This window comes from Asterias rubens, chromosome 12 (assembly GCF_902459465.1).
Source record: "Asterias rubens chromosome 12, eAstRub1.3, whole genome shotgun sequence".
NCBI lineage: Eukaryota > Metazoa > Echinodermata > Asteroidea > Forcipulatida > Asteriidae > Asterias > Asterias rubens.
Window position 1 is genome coordinate 4,496,915 of NC_047073.1, and position 18,793 is coordinate 4,515,707.

At 37.2% G+C, this 18,793-nt stretch overlaps 1 protein-coding gene and 1 long non-coding RNA gene across 2 annotated transcripts in view; both read right to left on the minus strand.

The window, feature by feature from the left end:
• Positions 1–6,891, minus strand: part of LOC117297697 — a 26,387-nt gene extending 19,496 nt beyond the window's left edge. The window contains exons 1-4 of the mRNA XM_033780843.1: positions 6,819–6,891; positions 5,939–6,055; positions 4,534–4,791; positions 2,447–2,704 (exon numbers count right to left, since the gene is read on the minus strand). Of these exons, the coding sequence (XP_033636734.1) occupies positions 2,447–2,704; positions 4,534–4,791; positions 5,939–6,055; positions 6,819–6,891 (706 nt within the window). The remainder of the gene's footprint in view (positions 1–2,446; positions 2,705–4,533; positions 4,792–5,938; positions 6,056–6,818) is intronic.
• On the minus strand, positions 6,889–17,873 carry LOC117297444. Its single transcript, XR_004519886.1, has 3 exons — positions 17,701–17,873; positions 9,189–9,293; positions 6,889–6,932 (listed from the first exon to the last, which is right to left on the minus strand). It is a non-coding gene; the product is annotated as an uncharacterized LOC117297444 (long non-coding RNA).
• Positions 17,874–18,793: the final 920 nt, after the last annotated feature.

The window sequence follows — 18,793 nt, forward strand, 5'->3', positions numbered from 1 at the left end:
TCAATTAAAACTAATGTGTAAAAACGTTCACACTACATGTGTATGTCTGAATGTTTGAACTATTTTAGAGACTTCCTTCCTGTGTCACATGACAGATACACTTTCTGGTGATAGTTGGCTTTCTCAATATTTACAAGTTCAAAATGAAGATTTGTAAAGATGAAGACTTGGAAGAGAATAGACAAGATCTGGTTGGAAAAAAAATGTTAATCCTCAAGACACGCAGACTGATGGAAACCTTGGAAGAGGAAGATGATCTCAGAGGGATGAAACCATAATGGTTAGAAGAAGGAGGGGTAGAAATAGCGATAGAATGGCAGGAAGATGGAGCGATTAATTGTCGTCACACCTCAACCAAATGTCAGTCACTGAAACAAAATAAGGAATCAACTTTAAACCTGCTACTGTGACTGTAAAAGTGCAGTCTGGTGTAGCCCGATTTCCAGCTGCATCAGTAGCTGTACATATGACATCTTGAGTACCAATCATAAAGTCACTGCCAGACTGTGGTGTACATACAATAGTTGGAGCAACACCAGTAGTATCAGTAGCTGATGGATTAGTCCAAGACACCATTTTGACTGACATCCCAGCTCCTGCAACTTCATCCATAACAGACGGACAAGTTCCAGCTTGAAATTGTGGAGGCTCGTTATCTAAAGAGATAGATTAAATTAAATTTGACAAAACAAATTACTTCTCAGAACTGATTCAAAGTGAATTCATTAATGCCAATTCAGATGAGTTGTAGCTCCATAAGTTGGCTAGCATGCCTTGTTAATAATGTCATTGTGCTGACAATGTGTTCTACCTGTACACGTTGTTCCATCTCCCATGTAGCCAGCTTCACATGCGCAACTATAACTGCCGTCTGTGTTGATGCAATCTGCGTTCATGTCACATGTAGTTGGACCTTCAGTACACTCATCAAAATCTAATAAATAATTGATTATCACATTAACTATATTATTAAATGTCATATTTTTTAATTACTGTTGTCTTTATCACATTCCATGGCACCGCGGTTAGACTTATGGACACTGAAAGAGTTTTGCTGGATGAGGAATTAGGTCGATGTTGTTCCCTACCAAACATTGATGATGAATATTGAGAAATTTACAACAATCTTGCCATGACACCAGATGCATGAGACCATTTAGTTGTCTTTCCAGCAAAAAAATCCCTGATGGCAACACGATGACAACAATGAACTGATTGCGGGTCTTCCTTTCTGGTCTATTCCAAAAACGAAATCTAATCTATATGATTCAAAAGAAATTGTGAAAAGAAGGTTCCAATGGTTTGTTCTTGATGATATACGGAAAAATCGAAACCAATAACGAGAACCATTCCGTAAGAAAAGATAAAGGTTTGGGGTTTGTTTGAAGAATGTATTTAAGTCGGAGAACAAGTAATGGAAAGAGAAGTTGGAATAGACAGATGTAAAAGGCGATTAGTATAATGAGATGCACCAAAAGAAGAAGTAGAAACAAAGTAGTAACAATGAACAATAAGATGGCAGCAAGATGACAACAATGCTTTCATCTGAACTAAACGCTGGTCTTCCAGTCTGGTATAATCCACAATTAAGTCTAATCTAATGAATCGAAAGATATTGTGAAAAGAAGGTTCCACCGGTTTGTTCTTGATGATATAAAGAGAAATCCATACCAACAAAGACAGCCATTCAGGGAGAAAAGACTAAGGTTTCGGGTTTGAAGAATGTGTTCAAGTCGGAGAAAAAATAATGGATGGAGAAGTTTAAATCATCAGATGAGAAAGTCAGCATTTAAATATGAGATGCAACAAAAGAAAAAGTAGAATACAAAGTAATAGTTAAGTACAATAAGATATACTGAACAAGAAATGAAGAACTGTCTGTTACACAGAGGTACAGGATTTAACTTTTAAGAATTGGATTAATTTCTTGGGACATATTGAAGAAGAAATGGTCAGGTCAGGGGGTCAGGTACATGTATACCAATGACTTTAACGATCCTTTTGGAAATGACCCTTCAAAAGGTGTTGATGAAGGTGGGATAAAACAATAGATTCAGTGAAAATTGAAGATCACGACAGAGATGATTATAAAGATGATGGAGATGATTATAAAAATGATAATGATGATAATGACGATTATGATGAAGATGATTATGAAGATGATTCTTAAGATTATAACAGAGACTATCAAGTGGATGATAATAGAGATTGATTAAGAAGGTGATGATGGAGACGGTTTTGAAGATGACGATAGAGATGATTATGAAGATTATAACAGAGATTATTAAGTAGATGATAATAGATAATTATTAAGAAGTTGATGACGGAGACGGTTTTGAAGACGGGATGGTTATTATTGATTATAGAAACATTATGAAGATTATGATGAAGGTATTGACGTTGATTAACCTTTAAAGAAGACGAAGTCAAACAAAATATAAGTAACCTGTTACTGCGACTTCAAAAATGCAGTTTGGTGTAGCCTGATTATCAGAAGCATCAGTAGCTGTACATGTGACAGCTTGAGTACCAATCATAAAGTCACTGCCAGACTGTGGTGTACATACAATAGTTGGAGCAACACCACTATTATCAGTAGCTGATGGATCAGTCCAAGACACCATTCTGTATGCCATCCCAGCTCCTGCAACTACATCTACATCTGACGGACAAGTTCCATCTTGAAATTGTGGAGCCTCGTTATCTAAAGAGATAGATTAAATTAAACTTGAACAGAAATACTTCTCAGAACTGATTCAGGGGTGAATTAATTATTGACAATGCAGATGAATTTTAGCTCCATAAGTTGGCTAGCAAGCTCTGTAAATAATGTCACCTGTACACGTTGATCCATCTCCCATGTTGCCAGCTTTAGACACGCAACTATAACCGCCGTCTGTGTTGATTATTGTTTGCTACTTAAAAATGATGATGAAGATTGAGAAATTTACAACAATTTTGCTATGGCGGCAGATTCATGAAATAATAATAATTTATTTTTTCTCACCACAAAAGTTTGACAAGAAATCAATGATGGCACCACAATGTTGAACTGAGTGGGGATGTTCTTTTCTGGTCTAATCCAAGAATGAAATCTAATTTAATGATTGTAAATATATATTGATAAGAAGGATCTATCAGTTTTTCTTGATGATATAAAGAAAAGTCCAAACTGTTGAGGAAGATGAAGTCAAATAAAATATAAGTAACCTGTTATTGCGACTTCAAAAATGCAGTCTGGTGTAGCCTGATTATCAGAAGCATCAGTAGCTGTACATGTGACATCTTGAGTACCAATCGTAAAGTTACTGCCAGACTGTGGTGTACATTCAATAGTTGGAGCAACACCACTATTATCAGTAGCTGATGGATCAGTCCAAGTCACCTTTCTGTATGCCATCCCAGCTCCTGCAACTACATCCATATCATCCGGACAAGTTCCATCTTGAAATTGTGGAGCCTCGTTATCTAAAGAGATAGATTAAATTAAATTTGAACAGAAATACTTCTCAGAACTGATTTAAAGTGAATTCATTATTGACAATGCAGATGAGTTGTAGCTCCATAAGTTGGCTAGCATGCCTTGTTAATAATGTCTTTTTGCTGACAATGTGTTCTCCCTAAACACATTCTTCCATCTCCGATGTAGCCAGCTTCACATACGCAACTATAACCGCCGTCTGTGTTGGTGCAATCTGCATTCATGTCACATGTATTTGGACCCTCAGTACATTCATCAAAATCTAATAAATAATTGATTATCACAATAACTATATTATTAAATGTCACAGTTTTAACGGTGAAAGAGTTGCTGGATGATGAATTGGGTCGATGTTGTTGGCTACTTTAAAAAAAAATGATGTTGAAGATTGAGACATTTACATTAATTATAAACTACATGTAATAATCTCGCCATAACACCAGATGCATGAGACCATTCAGTTGTCTTTCCAGCATAAAAGTTTGAGAAAGAAATCCACGATGACACCACAATGGTGACAATGGTCTTCATTGAACCGAGTGTGTTTTTTCCTGTTCTAGTAATAATAATTGTTGCTTCTTATAGTGACGCTCTTGGTGGTTCAACATTATTACCCCTGGTCACTGGGACTTAAATCATTCCTTTATTTCTACCTCCATGCTTAAACCATCTCAGCTCCCTGGGGAGTACATGTATGCAGCCTGTGCTGCCAAATATGTAGCACACTAAAGCTAAATCAATCACAAGAACCATCTCTGTCCCCACAGGTACCATTCACCCCTGGGTGGAGAGAAGCTTTGGTTAATTGTCTTGCTCAAGGACACAAGTTTCACGACCGGGATTCGAACCCACACTCTGCTGAACAAAAGCACCAGAGCTTGAGTTCGGTGCTCTTATCTGCTCAGCCACGACACCCAAAGAATGAAATCTAACCTAAACATAATCGAATGATTTCAAAGATATATTGGATAAGAAGGATCCATTAGTTTTACTTGATGATATAAAGAAAGTTCCAAAAGAATAAAGATGAAGTCAAATAAAATATAAGTAACCTGTTACTGCGACTTCAAAAATGCAGTTTGGTGTAGCCTGATTTCCAGCTGCATCAGTAGCTGTACATGTGACATCTTGAGTACCAATTATAAAGTCACTGCCAGATGGTGGTGTACATACAATAGTTGGAGCAACACCAGTAGTATCACTAGCTGATGGATTAATCCAAGTCACCATTTTGTCTGACATCCCAGCTCCTGCAACTTCATCTACATCTGACGGACAAGTTCCATCTTGAAATTGTGGTGGCTCGGTATCTACATGTAGGAAGACCAATGACATCATTGTCAAACAAACTTACTTTAAAACTTAAAGAAAAATGTCAACAAGGGAATCAATGTGTGGTAAAGAGGTTTTCAACTAGTGGTTTAATCCCAACGAGGCCTGGTTCTTGATAATGTTACCGAGACGAAGTCGAGAAAAATTATAAAGAACCAGGTCTCGGCGGGTTTAAATCACAAGTTGAAAACCGATCCAACAAACTTTGATTCCCATTCATAAATACCGTTTCGGTCAAAAAACATGCACACTTTTGGTCAAAAAGTAAAATAAATGCAAAAATTATAATTGTTCAATGATTTCTTCAAATGATAAGGCCCTCCGTCGACCTCGGGTAAACAACTCCTTAAATTATAATTGTTCAATGATTTCTTCAAATGATAAGGCCCTCCGTCGACCTCGGGTAAACAACTCTTAAAACAACTCCTTATGCTGTGGTTTATACACACCCACGTGACGCGCTCTCCACCAATAGGAGTAGCGAAACTGCCCGAGGTATTTATGAATGTAAGTTTTAATGATACATGGTCGTTTATTCATTAAAATGCATCAAAATCACCTTTAAGAAGTTCACAAAGGTACATGACAAGGGTATTTATTATTTTTTTTAAAGCAATACATTTCTTTTCAATGAGAATGTACTCGGAATAAGTTTAGTCTTAGATAGATGGTACTTTATAAGTTTTAATTATTATTATTACTCTACCAGCACACTTGGTTCAATCTCAGGTCTAGCCAGTTTCTTTTGAACCAGGAGCATTTGAACCAGGAGCACATTCATCATTCTATGAATCGTCCTTGCATCAAAGTTGTTCATTTAAAAATTCTTGTCAGGTATCTTGGGAGACCAGTTGAAATAACCTTCAATCAAAAAACCACCTTTGCGGGTATCGTTGGAAAACCCTGATAAATGAAATAATGATGAGAATGTGTTTTACCTTTGCACCTGTAATAATAACAAATACTAAAAATACTTTTCCGCTTTTGGTTATCTAAAGAAATGAGTCACTATTAAAGTTTTAATCAAATCGCCTTCGAAAAGTTTCCAAAAGGTTCAAGACGAGGGTATTTAGGCCATTTGTTGATCAAAGCAATAAATGAAATAATGATGAGAATGTGCTGTACCTGTACACATCATCATTGCATCTTCAGTGTAGCCAGTTTTACATGTGCACACATGGCTGCCTGTTGTGTTGGTGCAGTCAGCATTCACGCCACAGACACTTGGGTTGTTACATTCGTCTATGGATCAACAATACTTGCAATGAAATCAAACAAATAAAAGTTCCAAATACTCTTTCAATAGACTATCTTCAAAAATGAAAATGAAAACATATTAAAGGATTTTGGTACTTTTTCAAAATGTCCATAGATTTACATTTTACAGGGTTTGAAGATAATGATAGTGGAAAGCTTCCCTTCAAATCTTACTTACTGAGGTGCTGTAGTTTTTGAGAAATGAGTAAAACAATGTCATGAAAATACGTTTGTAAATGATTAAAATAATTTTCATGAGATTGTATTACTCATTTCTCCAAAACTACAGCACCTCAGCATGTAGCATTTTCAGGGAAGCTTTCTACTATCATTATCTTCAAACTGTGGAAGTTTAGTGTAAATCTGTGGACATTGTGTTTTTTGTCCTACAAAAGTTACATAGACCCTTTAACACAGTGTACAGTGTTGTCCAGAAACGCCGGCTGCTAGCGATTTCGCCGGCTACTTCGTCCTTTGCCGTTGGCTACTATTGATATTCTATATTTTTCCATTTGCTATGTACTTACAAAAACGAAAATTAGGAAGCTTCAAAATACAGTATTCTGTCAACCTGAATATCTCAGCTCAATCGTACAATAAAATTACAATGTACATGTACCTGGTTTGGACAACTTGTTTCTACCCTGAAACATCTCGTAGGAATTACAAGGGGAAAATAGGTGGTGTGTCAAATGTAGGCCTAAAATGACATTAAAAAAAGGCAACAAAAGTAAGAATACACTCTTACCGTCACAAGTCAATCCATCTCCAATATATCCTTCGTTGCATGTACAGGTAAAACCTTCAATGCCATCATTCATGCAAGTTGCATCACTGGCACATGGTGAGCCACTACACTGAGCTGTAAACAAAACACATAATATAAAATACTTTGTTACACAATTCATCAAAGATAAAATACATTCAGCTGACATACATGATTCTACACGTACCACTACCACTCATAACCAGGCTAAATAAACTAAATAAAACAGTTGATCGTCCATTTTTCCCCAAAAGAGGAGGATGAAGGCCTTTTTATTTTTTTCCAAGATGGCCGTTAAGTATTTCAAATCAAACAGACCACCAATTCTTCAGTTTGAACCCACCGCAAACTTAATAGTTTGTTGCATGAGGACCCGGGTTAAAGGCAGTGGACACTATTGGTGATTGTCAAAGACTAGCCTTCACAGTTGGTGTACGTGTATCTCAACATATATGCATAAAATAACAAACCTGTGAAAATTTGAGCTCAATCGGTCATCGAACTTGCGAGATAATAATGCAAGAAAAAAACACCCTTGTCACACGAAGTTGTGTGCGTTTAGATGGTTAATTTCGAGACCTCAAGTTCTTAACCTGAGGTCTCGAAACCAAATTCGTGGACAATTACTTCTTTCTCAAAAACTATGGCACTTCAGAGGGAGCCGTTTCTCACAATGTTTTATACCATCAATCTCTCCCCGGTACTCGTCACCAAGAAAGGTTTTATGCTAATAAATATTTTGAGTAATTACCAGTAGTGTCCACTGCCTTTAACAGGGTCGGATTATTACACTAAAAAGATTGGCTGGCACTGGTCCTAGGCATTCCAAAATTTTGTTTCATGAAATAGAAGGTTACACGTGTTCGAGAGAATCACGTTAGATTCGGGCAAAGTCCCACGGCCAGTCCTTTTGAAAGTATGGATAAAAAGAAGAAAGAAAAAAAAATGATGCGGCGGGATGTGTTACATGTATTAGGGAACAGTGAAGCATAATTTTTGTCAATGACGACAATTGAGTGTTAAAATGTTTGATTGGTTTTCTGCCATTCATTAGTCATCATATAAAACATATATCCGGACACAAATCGGGTAAAAAATGCTTTAAAAGTAGAATTAATTTGTTTTTATGGTGAAAGTATTTACTGAGGGGGGAGGGGTTTGCAGTGACACCATCATGAATATGTGATCTCGTTTTGAGTACTGTTGGTTCTGGAAAGAATTGGTGGTTACCGACTCAACATTTCAGTTTGCTTGGATCATGTTTAGGAGAATGCTGGGCTCTGTTAATGGATGCTGCTTGAGTACTTGGCTCAGTGGTGCGTGAAGGCGGGAACTAGAAGCTGGGCTTAGATTGGTGTCCGTGGTGAGACTAAGTCATAAACTGAAACCTACAGGGAGTGTGTGCTCACTGAACTGAATCAGTTGGTGACAAGCGCGGAAGGTGAGGGAATCTAGAGGAGACTGAGGGTAAAGATCATAGATGACGCAAATCAGATTTCCAGTTGAAATTTTTAAAAGTTGCTTCTCTGAAAGATGGGGTTAAGGGGAAACATCACTTGGATCGGTAACGTTGGTCTATGAAAAGCGTTTGAAACCATTTTTTACGAAATTCAAAAGATGTTTTTAAAGTAGAATATAGTGATCCACACAAACGTGCCATGAAATTGCATGGTTTTCCAGCTACTTTGTTAATTAACACGGTCGGCCATTTTATGGAGTCAAAAACGTGACTACCAAAAAAGGGCGTGCCATTTTAGTTCTCAAGGTACAAGGAAAACCATGTAATTTTGAGGAATGTTTGTGTGGATCTTTATATTCTACTTTTAAACATCTTTCTAAACCATATAACAAAGGTTTCAAAAGGTTTTCATAGACTTGTCCGATCCAAGGTAACGTGTCCCTTGAACTTCCTGAATAATAATAATAATATCGAAGTCTTTTATAGCGCACGTATCTACCAAACAAGGTAGTCAAGGCGCTGAGTATATACAAACTTTCAGAAAGATAGGTTATTGCAGTGATGAATTCTGAGACCCTATTATTTAGCACCGTTAAGGGTTTACAAGGTGCTGTGGCGCATACAGCAGCCACAGCCAGGAACACCGGGGCGAACCCCTTCTCTTTTCGATAAGTGCACTGGGTTCTTTTACATGCGTTACACAACACATGGGACCAACGGCTTTACATCCCATCCGAAGGACGAAGCAATGGTTAAGTGTCTTGCTTAAGGACACAAGTGTCACGGCTGGGAATTCGAACCCACACTCTGCTGATCAGAAACACCAGAGTTTGAATTCGGTGCTCTTAACCGCTCGGCCACGACACTTCCATTTCTGAATGTCAGAGTCTTACCTTTACATCCTACTGCAAACAGAATTAACGCCAGTGGTACAAGCCCCCGCCCCCACCACTTCAACGATGCCATTATCACCCAACCGCTATCTCAGGCAAAGAAATCTGCAAAAACAAGAAATTCAAGAAAAAAAATACTGAAACATGCAAACTGGAAAAAACAATTCCAAGTCCAGAGAACCGAAACCAACCAGCACCTCTGTAATAATATAAATACAACTTAGACAAATACAGGAAAAACCTTCACATTTATGTATTGTTTTTTTTCCGACTTGACGCTCTGTTCAGTGAGTGTTTCCTGGAGTCAAAAACTTACTTTTTATTTCAACACCAATTCAATTACTACATCAGCATTATCTCTTTCACTGGTGCGCTTGCCAAATGCCCGTTTTAAACATGCGAGGACCAGTCAAAATGATTGGAATCAATCTATTATGACAGAATGTGTAAACGCACTAGATCCATAATGCAGCACAAATTTCACCCCACAGCAGATTTTGTCCAATTCCTCCCTTCTAATCATCGTCTTAAAAGCATTTTAAAGGTAGTAAGCGGTTTACCGATTGTCGTCACTTTTAGAGGGAACTACTGCTAAAAGGTGCTGTTGCCTATGGACAGTAATGTAGGCCCCTTTATATTTATAAATTGTTATAAATCGTCTTCGTAAGAGTTTTAAAAAAAAAATGTAATTTTGTGAAGAGCTTGAGGTGCACTACAATTTCCGAAGTTTTTGGTTTTTAACTTTTTAAGTTTGGCTGAATAAATAATTCTTATTCTAGTTCTACATGTACTTCATGCCCTCCCATAAAACCATATGAAACTTCAAAGATTATGTCTATCAGTAGTAGAAATAGCGTGACTACAGCATCCAGTTTTAGCATTTAAAACAGGTCAGAACTCAACAGTTGGACATGATACTGCAAACTTGCAGGTTGTTTTTTTAAAAGCAGTACTTCCTTATCCATTGTTGTGTTTTTCTCAGTGTATGGATTTGAATGAACATGCCAGCAGCTATATGGACACAATGCATCTCTACTCAGACATGTAGAGCTACTGCAATGACCGCTTTGTAATTTAAATTTTAAGAGCAACTTATATTAATGCTAAATTTTAACACTAGAATGTAGCTACATGTATGTGTAGCTTGGTGAATTGTAACAAAAAGAACTAAGCTTTGAAGAAGGGAGGGAAACCCCCATCCACTGGGAAAAGTCACTATTCGAGTAAGGAAAGGTCAATTCTGAAAACATTCGGAATTTAAATTTGTATAACCCTTTATAGGCCATTCATTTCTGTATAAACATCACCATACCATCAGACCATACGCCCAGACATTGCTAATCTTGTTTTTCTTTTGGTAGGTTATTTTCAGGTAAAATGCAAGAAAAATTAACAAGAATAACACGGAAACAGAATAACATGGTTTTGATTTTGAGTTGTAGTTTCTATGTTTACATGGGAAATGGGAAACATTGGGGGAAAAAAAAAAAAGGCAATTCATTCCTAAACTTTTTCTTTGACCCCATTGTTGGAGCAAAAGTTGGTCAAATATTGTGGCCGTTTGCGGCCACTCTGTTTGCGGGACACTGGGTAATTTGGCACAAGAAGCTTGCAGGCGCTACATGTACATGTACATTTATAAACACCTCAGACAGTTTCGCTATTCCTATTGGTGGAGAGCGCGTCACGTGGGTGTGTATAAACCTTTGTTTATGACCGGTAAAAAGTGTTAATTCATGGGCGTGACACGCGACTTTGCACCTGTTCTTTTAAGACAGTTTCTTCATTCCTATTGGTCGAGAGCAACAGCTGAAAGAGTTGTGCCACATCACGCGATACGCGCACATCATTCCCTTATAAGGAGTTGTTTACCCGAGGGCGGCGGAGGGCTTTACCATTTCATAGCTGGAGGGGTGTTGTGTTGAAAGAAATTATAATTAACAATTATAATTTTTGAATTTATTTTGCTTTTTGACCAAAAAGTGATGATGTTTTTGACCGAAAAGGTATATATGAATGGGAATCAAAGTGTTGAATCGGTTTTCAACTAGTGGTTTAAACCCGCCGAGGCCTGGTTCTTTATAATTTACCTCGACTTCGTCTCGGTGAAATTATCAAGAACCGGGCCTCGTTGGGATTAAACCACTAGTTGAAAACCTCTTCACCACACATCGATTCCCTTATGTATGTTCGCTATTAAAGGGTTAAACATTGTCTAATCCGAATCCCTTTTAGAGTATGACACTGATCACGTAAAAGCACTGTAAGCTTGGAGCTGTTCTATGTTCAACTGGACCCAAGCTGTGGTGTTTCTGATCAAAACGGTGTGTGGGTTTGAGTCCTGTTTTTGAAACTTGTGTCCTGAAAAAGGCACCAGACACTCATTGGTAGTAATTACTCAAAATAATTTTAGCTTTACAACTTACATGTACTTGGTATAACGAGTAATGGAGAGCTGTTGATAGTATATAAAACATTGTGAGAACTGGTTTCCCTCTGAAGTAATGTAGTTTTGAGAAGAAGGTAATTTCGCACTCAAATAACAATTTTAAGTCCTCAGGCCGGAAGCCTTTTATTACGCATCTGAAAGCACAACAGTTTGTGCAACAAGGGTGTTTTTTTTTCTTTTCACTATTCTCTTGCAACTTCGAATGACCAACTGAGCCCAAGTTTTCTCAGGTTTGTTATTTTATCATGTATTATTTGGATACACCAATAAATAATACTTGTCATTGACAATGACCAAACATATCCAGTGTCTTTAAGCAAGACACATTTTTGTGTCCTTCAGATGGGTTTGCCCGGAGTTTCTGTCAAATTCACCACAGTATCAGAGAACCCTTATATGGTGCTACACAAAATTGGTTTCATAAAATCAAAACTTATGAAACCTGCCTTAACAAAACCCTTATAAGCACTTGAGACAGAAAGCATCTTTAAAAACTACATAATTATTTATAACTGAATTGGGATAAAATATACGATTGTGAAATACCTAAAAAGTACCGCTCATGTTGCACTGTTGACTTTAATATTGCTCACTACAATGTTTAGTTTCAATCTTTATGAATAATAATTATGTGAAAACTTGTACATGTACTTTCAAAATCATGACTACACAACTGTTAGAATGCAAGTAGATAAAGCTTCTTTAAAATGCATACATTGTGTAGTTTCTCTACAAAAAGACAGAAGTAAAGAGTCTATTATTTGAAGAAATATTATTTGCCCAGCATGATTCATCATCGGATACTTAAATGTAAAAACTTGCCTCTCCCTTGTATAGAGCTTTAATTTTTATTTTTTTTTACATTTAAAAAAATTATTATTACATGCCTCGTTTTTGGAAAGGGCAAGGGCACCAATGCATTGTCTCCATTGGTAAATGGCACCCTATGAGGAAATTATAAATTTCCAGCTGCATTTCAGGTGCATTAAGGCATAACCAGGGGGCATGAAGGCAATGGGAGACTTTTGGGACGCTTGGTGGCAGCAGACTTACCAGGTAAAATCCATTGTTCTCGGTTATGTGTGCACGCTCAGAACTACGTCAACAATGGAAATTTACCTGGTAAGTCTGCTGCCACCTAGCGTTCCAAAGTTTTCCATTGGCTTTGTTGCCTCCGTGAAGTATCTGCCTGTTATTATTATCACTTTTAAAAATAAGGAACTGGAAGTTGGCAATATTTTAATGTTACCCCGCAAAGGTTTTCTATTTGATAGGTTTGGGTTTCAGACATTGTTATTTTAAAACTTCCTTTATGACTAAAGCCTCAAAACAATTGATGCGAAGATGCAAAGAACCACTTCCTTAAATTTGTTTAATTTTTTTCATTATATCTTATTTCCTCTGGATAATGGTACAAAAGTGAACCACAGTAGAAAAGGGAGCTGTCTGTCTAGCTTTCCGACAACCATGTTTAATTATAAACTATTAAACAAAAACAAAACATGCCTGCCACCTTAAAATTATGTGAACACTTTGTTAGAAAAAAGTATGCTGACAAATTTAAGGCTATAAAACTTGGTCAAATCTGATCAGTGTTAATCAAATTTCTTAAATTTGTTCTTTTAAATTGTGAAATTTATTGTTGAAACTCTGACACTTGTTCTGCAATAATCATACAAATGTTCCACAGTTTGTAAATAATAAAAAGGAAAAAAAAAGAGAAAACGGCCAGGCACGGATAGACTCTCTGTGTTTTTTCAACTTTAAACGGCACAGCTGAAAAACCAAATACAATGTACGAGGAAGTCGGCTGAAAATCTGTATGTCTGAAATTTTCTGTAAACAGAACATGGGTTGTACGTACCCAGCACCGTGTCACCTACATGTACAATGAATGTCAATATGTGCACAAAATTATATTAAGAACTTTACCCATACTCCAGTACAATATTGTAGTGTGCCCATCAAGCCAAAGAGTTGGATCTTAAAAGTGGGTATTTTAGAATCCTATTAAAGCCATTGGACCCTTTCGGTTCAGAAAAAAAAAAAAAAGTTCACAGATTTACAAATAACTTACAGGGTTTACAGAAGGAAATGGTGAAAGACTTCTCTTGAAATATTATTCCATGAAATGCTTTACTTTTTGAGAAAACAGCAAAACAATATAAATTCTCGTTAACGCGAATTACGGATTTATTTTAAACACATGTCATGACACGGCGAAACGCGCGGAAACAAGGGTGGGTTTTTCGTTGTTTTCTCCCGACTCCGATGACCGATTGAGCCTAAATTTTCACAGGTTTGTTATTTGATATAGAAGTTGTGGTACACAAAGTGTGGGCCTTGGACAACACTGTTTACCGAAAGGGTCCAATGGCTTTAAGTTTAACAAATAATTTTAACAAAACAAATCCGGATTCCATATTCAGGTTTAAGTATGTGCTGAAACTTACTAAGCACAAAGCTGAACGTACCATGTAGTCTGCTTAAAGGAACACGTTGCCTTGGATTGGCCTACATGTAGTTGGTCTTTGAAAAGCGTTTGTTACTGTTTGTTATAAAATGCATATGGGTAGAATTATGTTGTAAAAGTGGAATACAATGATCCACACAAACATGCCTCGAAATTGCACTGTTTTCCTTTCACCTCTTCGACTAACACGGTCGGCCATTTATGGGAGCCAAATTTTTGACTCCCATAAATGGCCGATCGTGTTTAGTTCGCACAGTAAAACAAAAACCATGCAATTTTGAGGCAAATTTGTGTGGATTATTGTATTATACTTTTAAAGCGTCTTTCTAACCATATATGCATTTTATAACAAACAGTTTCAAATGCTTTTCAAAGACCAACTCGACCGATCCAAGGCAATCCTATTCCTTTAATAATACAGAATTTGTAAGAAAAACATTGAAAAACATCATAAAACTTGCACAGTCCAATGATGATGATAGTAAAAAACCTCCCTTGAATTGTTTCTGTCTGAAATGTCATGTTTGATGAGAAATAAATACAATTAATTTCCTGTTTACTCAGTGGGCATTTAATTAATTTTTTTCTTAACGAATTTCATGCAAAATTTGCAATCGTTTTTTTTTCCACTATTTTCTCATTGGGCCAGATGAATGATCGATCAAAAAACTTCTACAGGTTTGTCAGCTTATGTAGTTGGTGGGTTACATAAAGTGCTTTCACTGCCAGCAACTGTTTTGTAAGCAAAACACAATTATGTAATATTCCTGTATAAAAGAAATGTTATATTTATTTTATGTGTGTTAGCACTGTATACTCAGTACTTTCCCCGAGTCCTGCGAAAAAATATCACAGGCATGTTACTCGGGTGGGATTCGAACCCACGACCCTTGCAATTCTAGAGCAGTGTCTACAACTAGACTACCGAGGTTGCCCGGCAGCTAGAGGCAGTTCGAATCCTATGTTTTGGCAGCGGGTACCGCAACGAATATAAGAAATGTTATCAGCAAAAAGTCTGTTCCTGGTTTTCTGGAGATTTTTCCTATTGTTTTTTTTTTCTTTTCTTTTTTGTCTGGCATCAATCTTCTAAGCAGCTCTATCAAATTTGGATCTGGTTCCTTACCAGACACGATTGGTTAAATTTGCTTTTAAAAACAAAATTCTCTCTTTCCCTCAAACTCTAAAATGAAATGTCAGCATTTTGAAAAGGGCATTTTGTAGATAAGATAATGTATGAACATGTAACAAGAGTCAGGAAGTTGTAGCCGCGTCCTTCGCAACTCAACTCAGCTCTAGCTGCGAGTAAGGATGATTAGCCCCCCAAATTATTATTATTTATATTATTAACTTGCTTCATCTGCGCATCCTCCAGCTTTGAGGACCGTCGTCCCATAATTTCTTCGACGGTACTTGGGATGAATCTGCATTGTGCTGAAAACGACAACGTTTGAGCTGAAAACTACTAACAATAGCAGAACCATGCGTCGTTGAAAACAAAAACCCCCATAATATTTTCTTTTTTTTATCATCGGCCTTTATTGTCAAAGACAAGTCTTCACAGTTGGTGTATCCTCAACATGTGCACAAAACAAACCTGTGAAAATTTTAGCTCAATTGGTCAACGAAGTTGCGAGATAACAATGAAAGAAAAAAGAAACCTTGTCACACGAAGCTGTGTGCTTTCTGATGCTTGATTTCGAGACCTCAAATTATAAACTTGAGGTCTCGAAATCAAATTCGTGGAAAATTACTTCTTTCTTGAAAACTGCGTCACTGCAGAGGGAGCCGTTTCTCAAAATGTTTTACATATATATTATCAACCTCTCCCCATTACTCAAAGTCAGGAGAGGTTTTATGATGATAATTATTTTGAGTAATTACCAATAGTGTCCAGTGCATTTAATAACAAACCATAGTTGGGATAAGAGAGCCATAACACCTCAGCCCACGAAGATGGGCTGTTGACAACATAGTCTAGGTTGGACTCCTCTGCGGGGGAGTCCAGGGTATAAAGGTCCCAGTACCATTGCAAACAAATATTGATAACAAATTTTGTTCATATTTTATTTTAACCTCATTGTGGAAGCTGCACTTTAACTGACATATTATTTCATTGTGTCCTGAACTACCAGCCTGATTGGTTGAGATTTGTTAATTCTTATCCTTGTTTGGGTGACAACATTTGTCAAATCAGGTGATAAAAAACTATAGACAATTTAAGTCAAATTTTTGTTTGCAATAAGTAAGCTTTATATTTTAACTGTACTGACATCCTACCAGGGCTATTAACAACAACCCTGCTCGCTACACTCCATAACTTAATGGAAAAATAAAGTCCAACATCCATTGAAACACAAACTAAATCCCTTCTTGAGAGGAAGTGGTTTCACTGATTACGATTTTTTCCAATCGCAGCATGCACCCAAGTAACACTGGTCTGCTGGCCAAATGCCAGTTGTTAAAACATCTGGTTGAAATTCCCTTAGGTTGCAAATAGATTTTTATCACAGTGTAGCCATTCTTGATTTTACTCCATTCCAACTCATTGTAACCAAACTGAGGCTGGACGAAATAATGGTATGGTGTCATGCGCAATGAATGTTAGCATTCATTACTGTTATTGGAAACAGGGAACATGACCAAGATGGTGACAGCGTGATAAAGGTCTACATGTATTTGCCTTGCCCCTTGGCCTTGTCCAGTCAAACTTCAGTCAAAGTAGCCCCAGCACCAGTGATTTCATCTTCCTATACTGTGCAGAAACCTCCTCTTGAGTATACTCGCTTTTTTTTTGTCAGGTTCCTTTAACCACTAGCCTGCTTAGGCCTATCAATAAATGGTAGGATCAATTGCCACAATTGACGTAGTTGCGACACGGGAGGGGGTTACGTTATCGCAACTACAATTGACGGAACCCAACTCATTATGAGAACGCGTGGGCGCTTCGAAAACAAGTTGTCAAGATCGTTGAGAAAGTTTACACTATAATAATAGATACATTTGATTTTTACCCAAAAAGTGTGATGGCCACAACTTCAAAAGCATTAGATCGGTATGTTTCATGATGCAGATCTATCCATGTTGTAGATCGTGTTTTTTTCTTCTTCAAATAAAAAGCGAAAGATTTTGATATACATGTAAATAGAGCTGGGGCCAAGGATTTGGAGTGGACCGGACCGATTTTTTGGCGCTACAGTCAGGCCTGAGCTGAGGTCGAGGATTGATAAATGGTTAATTAATGGGAACACTTTCTATATCCTGCTGCTACAACTTTTTCACTCATTTTTTACAAATAACGGAATATCTCATAATTTGAGTAAATTTATACTATTTTGTTTCATAATGAACGAAGAAGTGGTGGCAGGATACGGAATCTTTTCCAGGGAACATACGATTAGGCCTAAGGGTTATGGTTGGTGTTAAAAAAAAAAAAAGCTATAGGAATGTGCTTTAATATTATTACATGTACCCGCTATACGCCGCACCCTACCCAAAACATTTCCAACAAAACAACGCAAAACAAATCATGCATGAATTGAACGTTCAAAATAAAACTTCACTCACATCATGAATGAACAAAACATACTTACCTATCTTTCTTACTAAAACATCAGCTCACCACAAACTCTTGAAATGACTGACTCCTTTAAAATGTGACTGATCTCAAGGAAGACATGGTGACACAAACTCACGGAAATAAAAGTGAAAAGGCCAAGAATGTATGAAAAAGTGTGTGCCGTGCCGTGAACGTACGCAAGTTATGGCGCTGGGGCGACTACTTTACTTCCTTGTTGGTTTCGCGACATAAACAACAGAGGGCGCTATTTCGTTAAAGGTATCTGGCACGTTTGGTAACGCTCAAAAAAACTATTTTTATATTATTATAGCTGTTGATGAGTATAAAACATTGTGAGAAACGACTTCCTCTCTGGAAGTGACGTAATTTTTGAGGAAGAGGTAAAATCTCACTGAAATTATGCGAATCTGAAAAATACTTCGTGCCTGCAAAAGCCTTTCTCTGGCATCTGTGAAAGCACACACATTTTATACATGAGGCATTATAAAAAATAAATGGTGTTTTTAATGACGTTTTTTCTTGCGACTTCTCTGACAAATTTTGAGCCCATCATTTCACATTTCTTATTCATGCATGTTGGAATACACTAAGTGAGAACACAGGTATTGACATTATTTAAACGTGTCCAAAAGATGTGTATGAGCAAACTCCCTAGAGCTTCATTGAGTGCTAAACTATTACTGACAAGCTTTTTACAGAATATTATCCATTGACTCAAGGGTGACAAGGGTGTTTTTTCTTTCCTTATTATCTCGCAACTTCGACGACCGATTGAGCTCAAATTTTCACAGGCTTGTTATTTTATGCATATGTTGAGATACACCAACTTTAAAGACTCGTCTTTGACAACTACAAATAGTGTTCGCTGTGTTTAAGTGAAAACATATCGAAGAGTATTTTTTCCAAGCATTTAAAAACAAGAAGAGCAATTTTAAAATGGATTCGTGTTGTCGCTGAAGGTCACTCCTACCCGTTAGGTCATTTTCACCCTTTGCCGTCGTTTTGCCGCCAACGCGTGTAAGGATTTGCGATTCACGTCCGTCGCCTTCCGCTGGGTCTTTGCCGATTCTATGTGAGCCAGCCTCTCGGTAGCCAATGAATGTCTT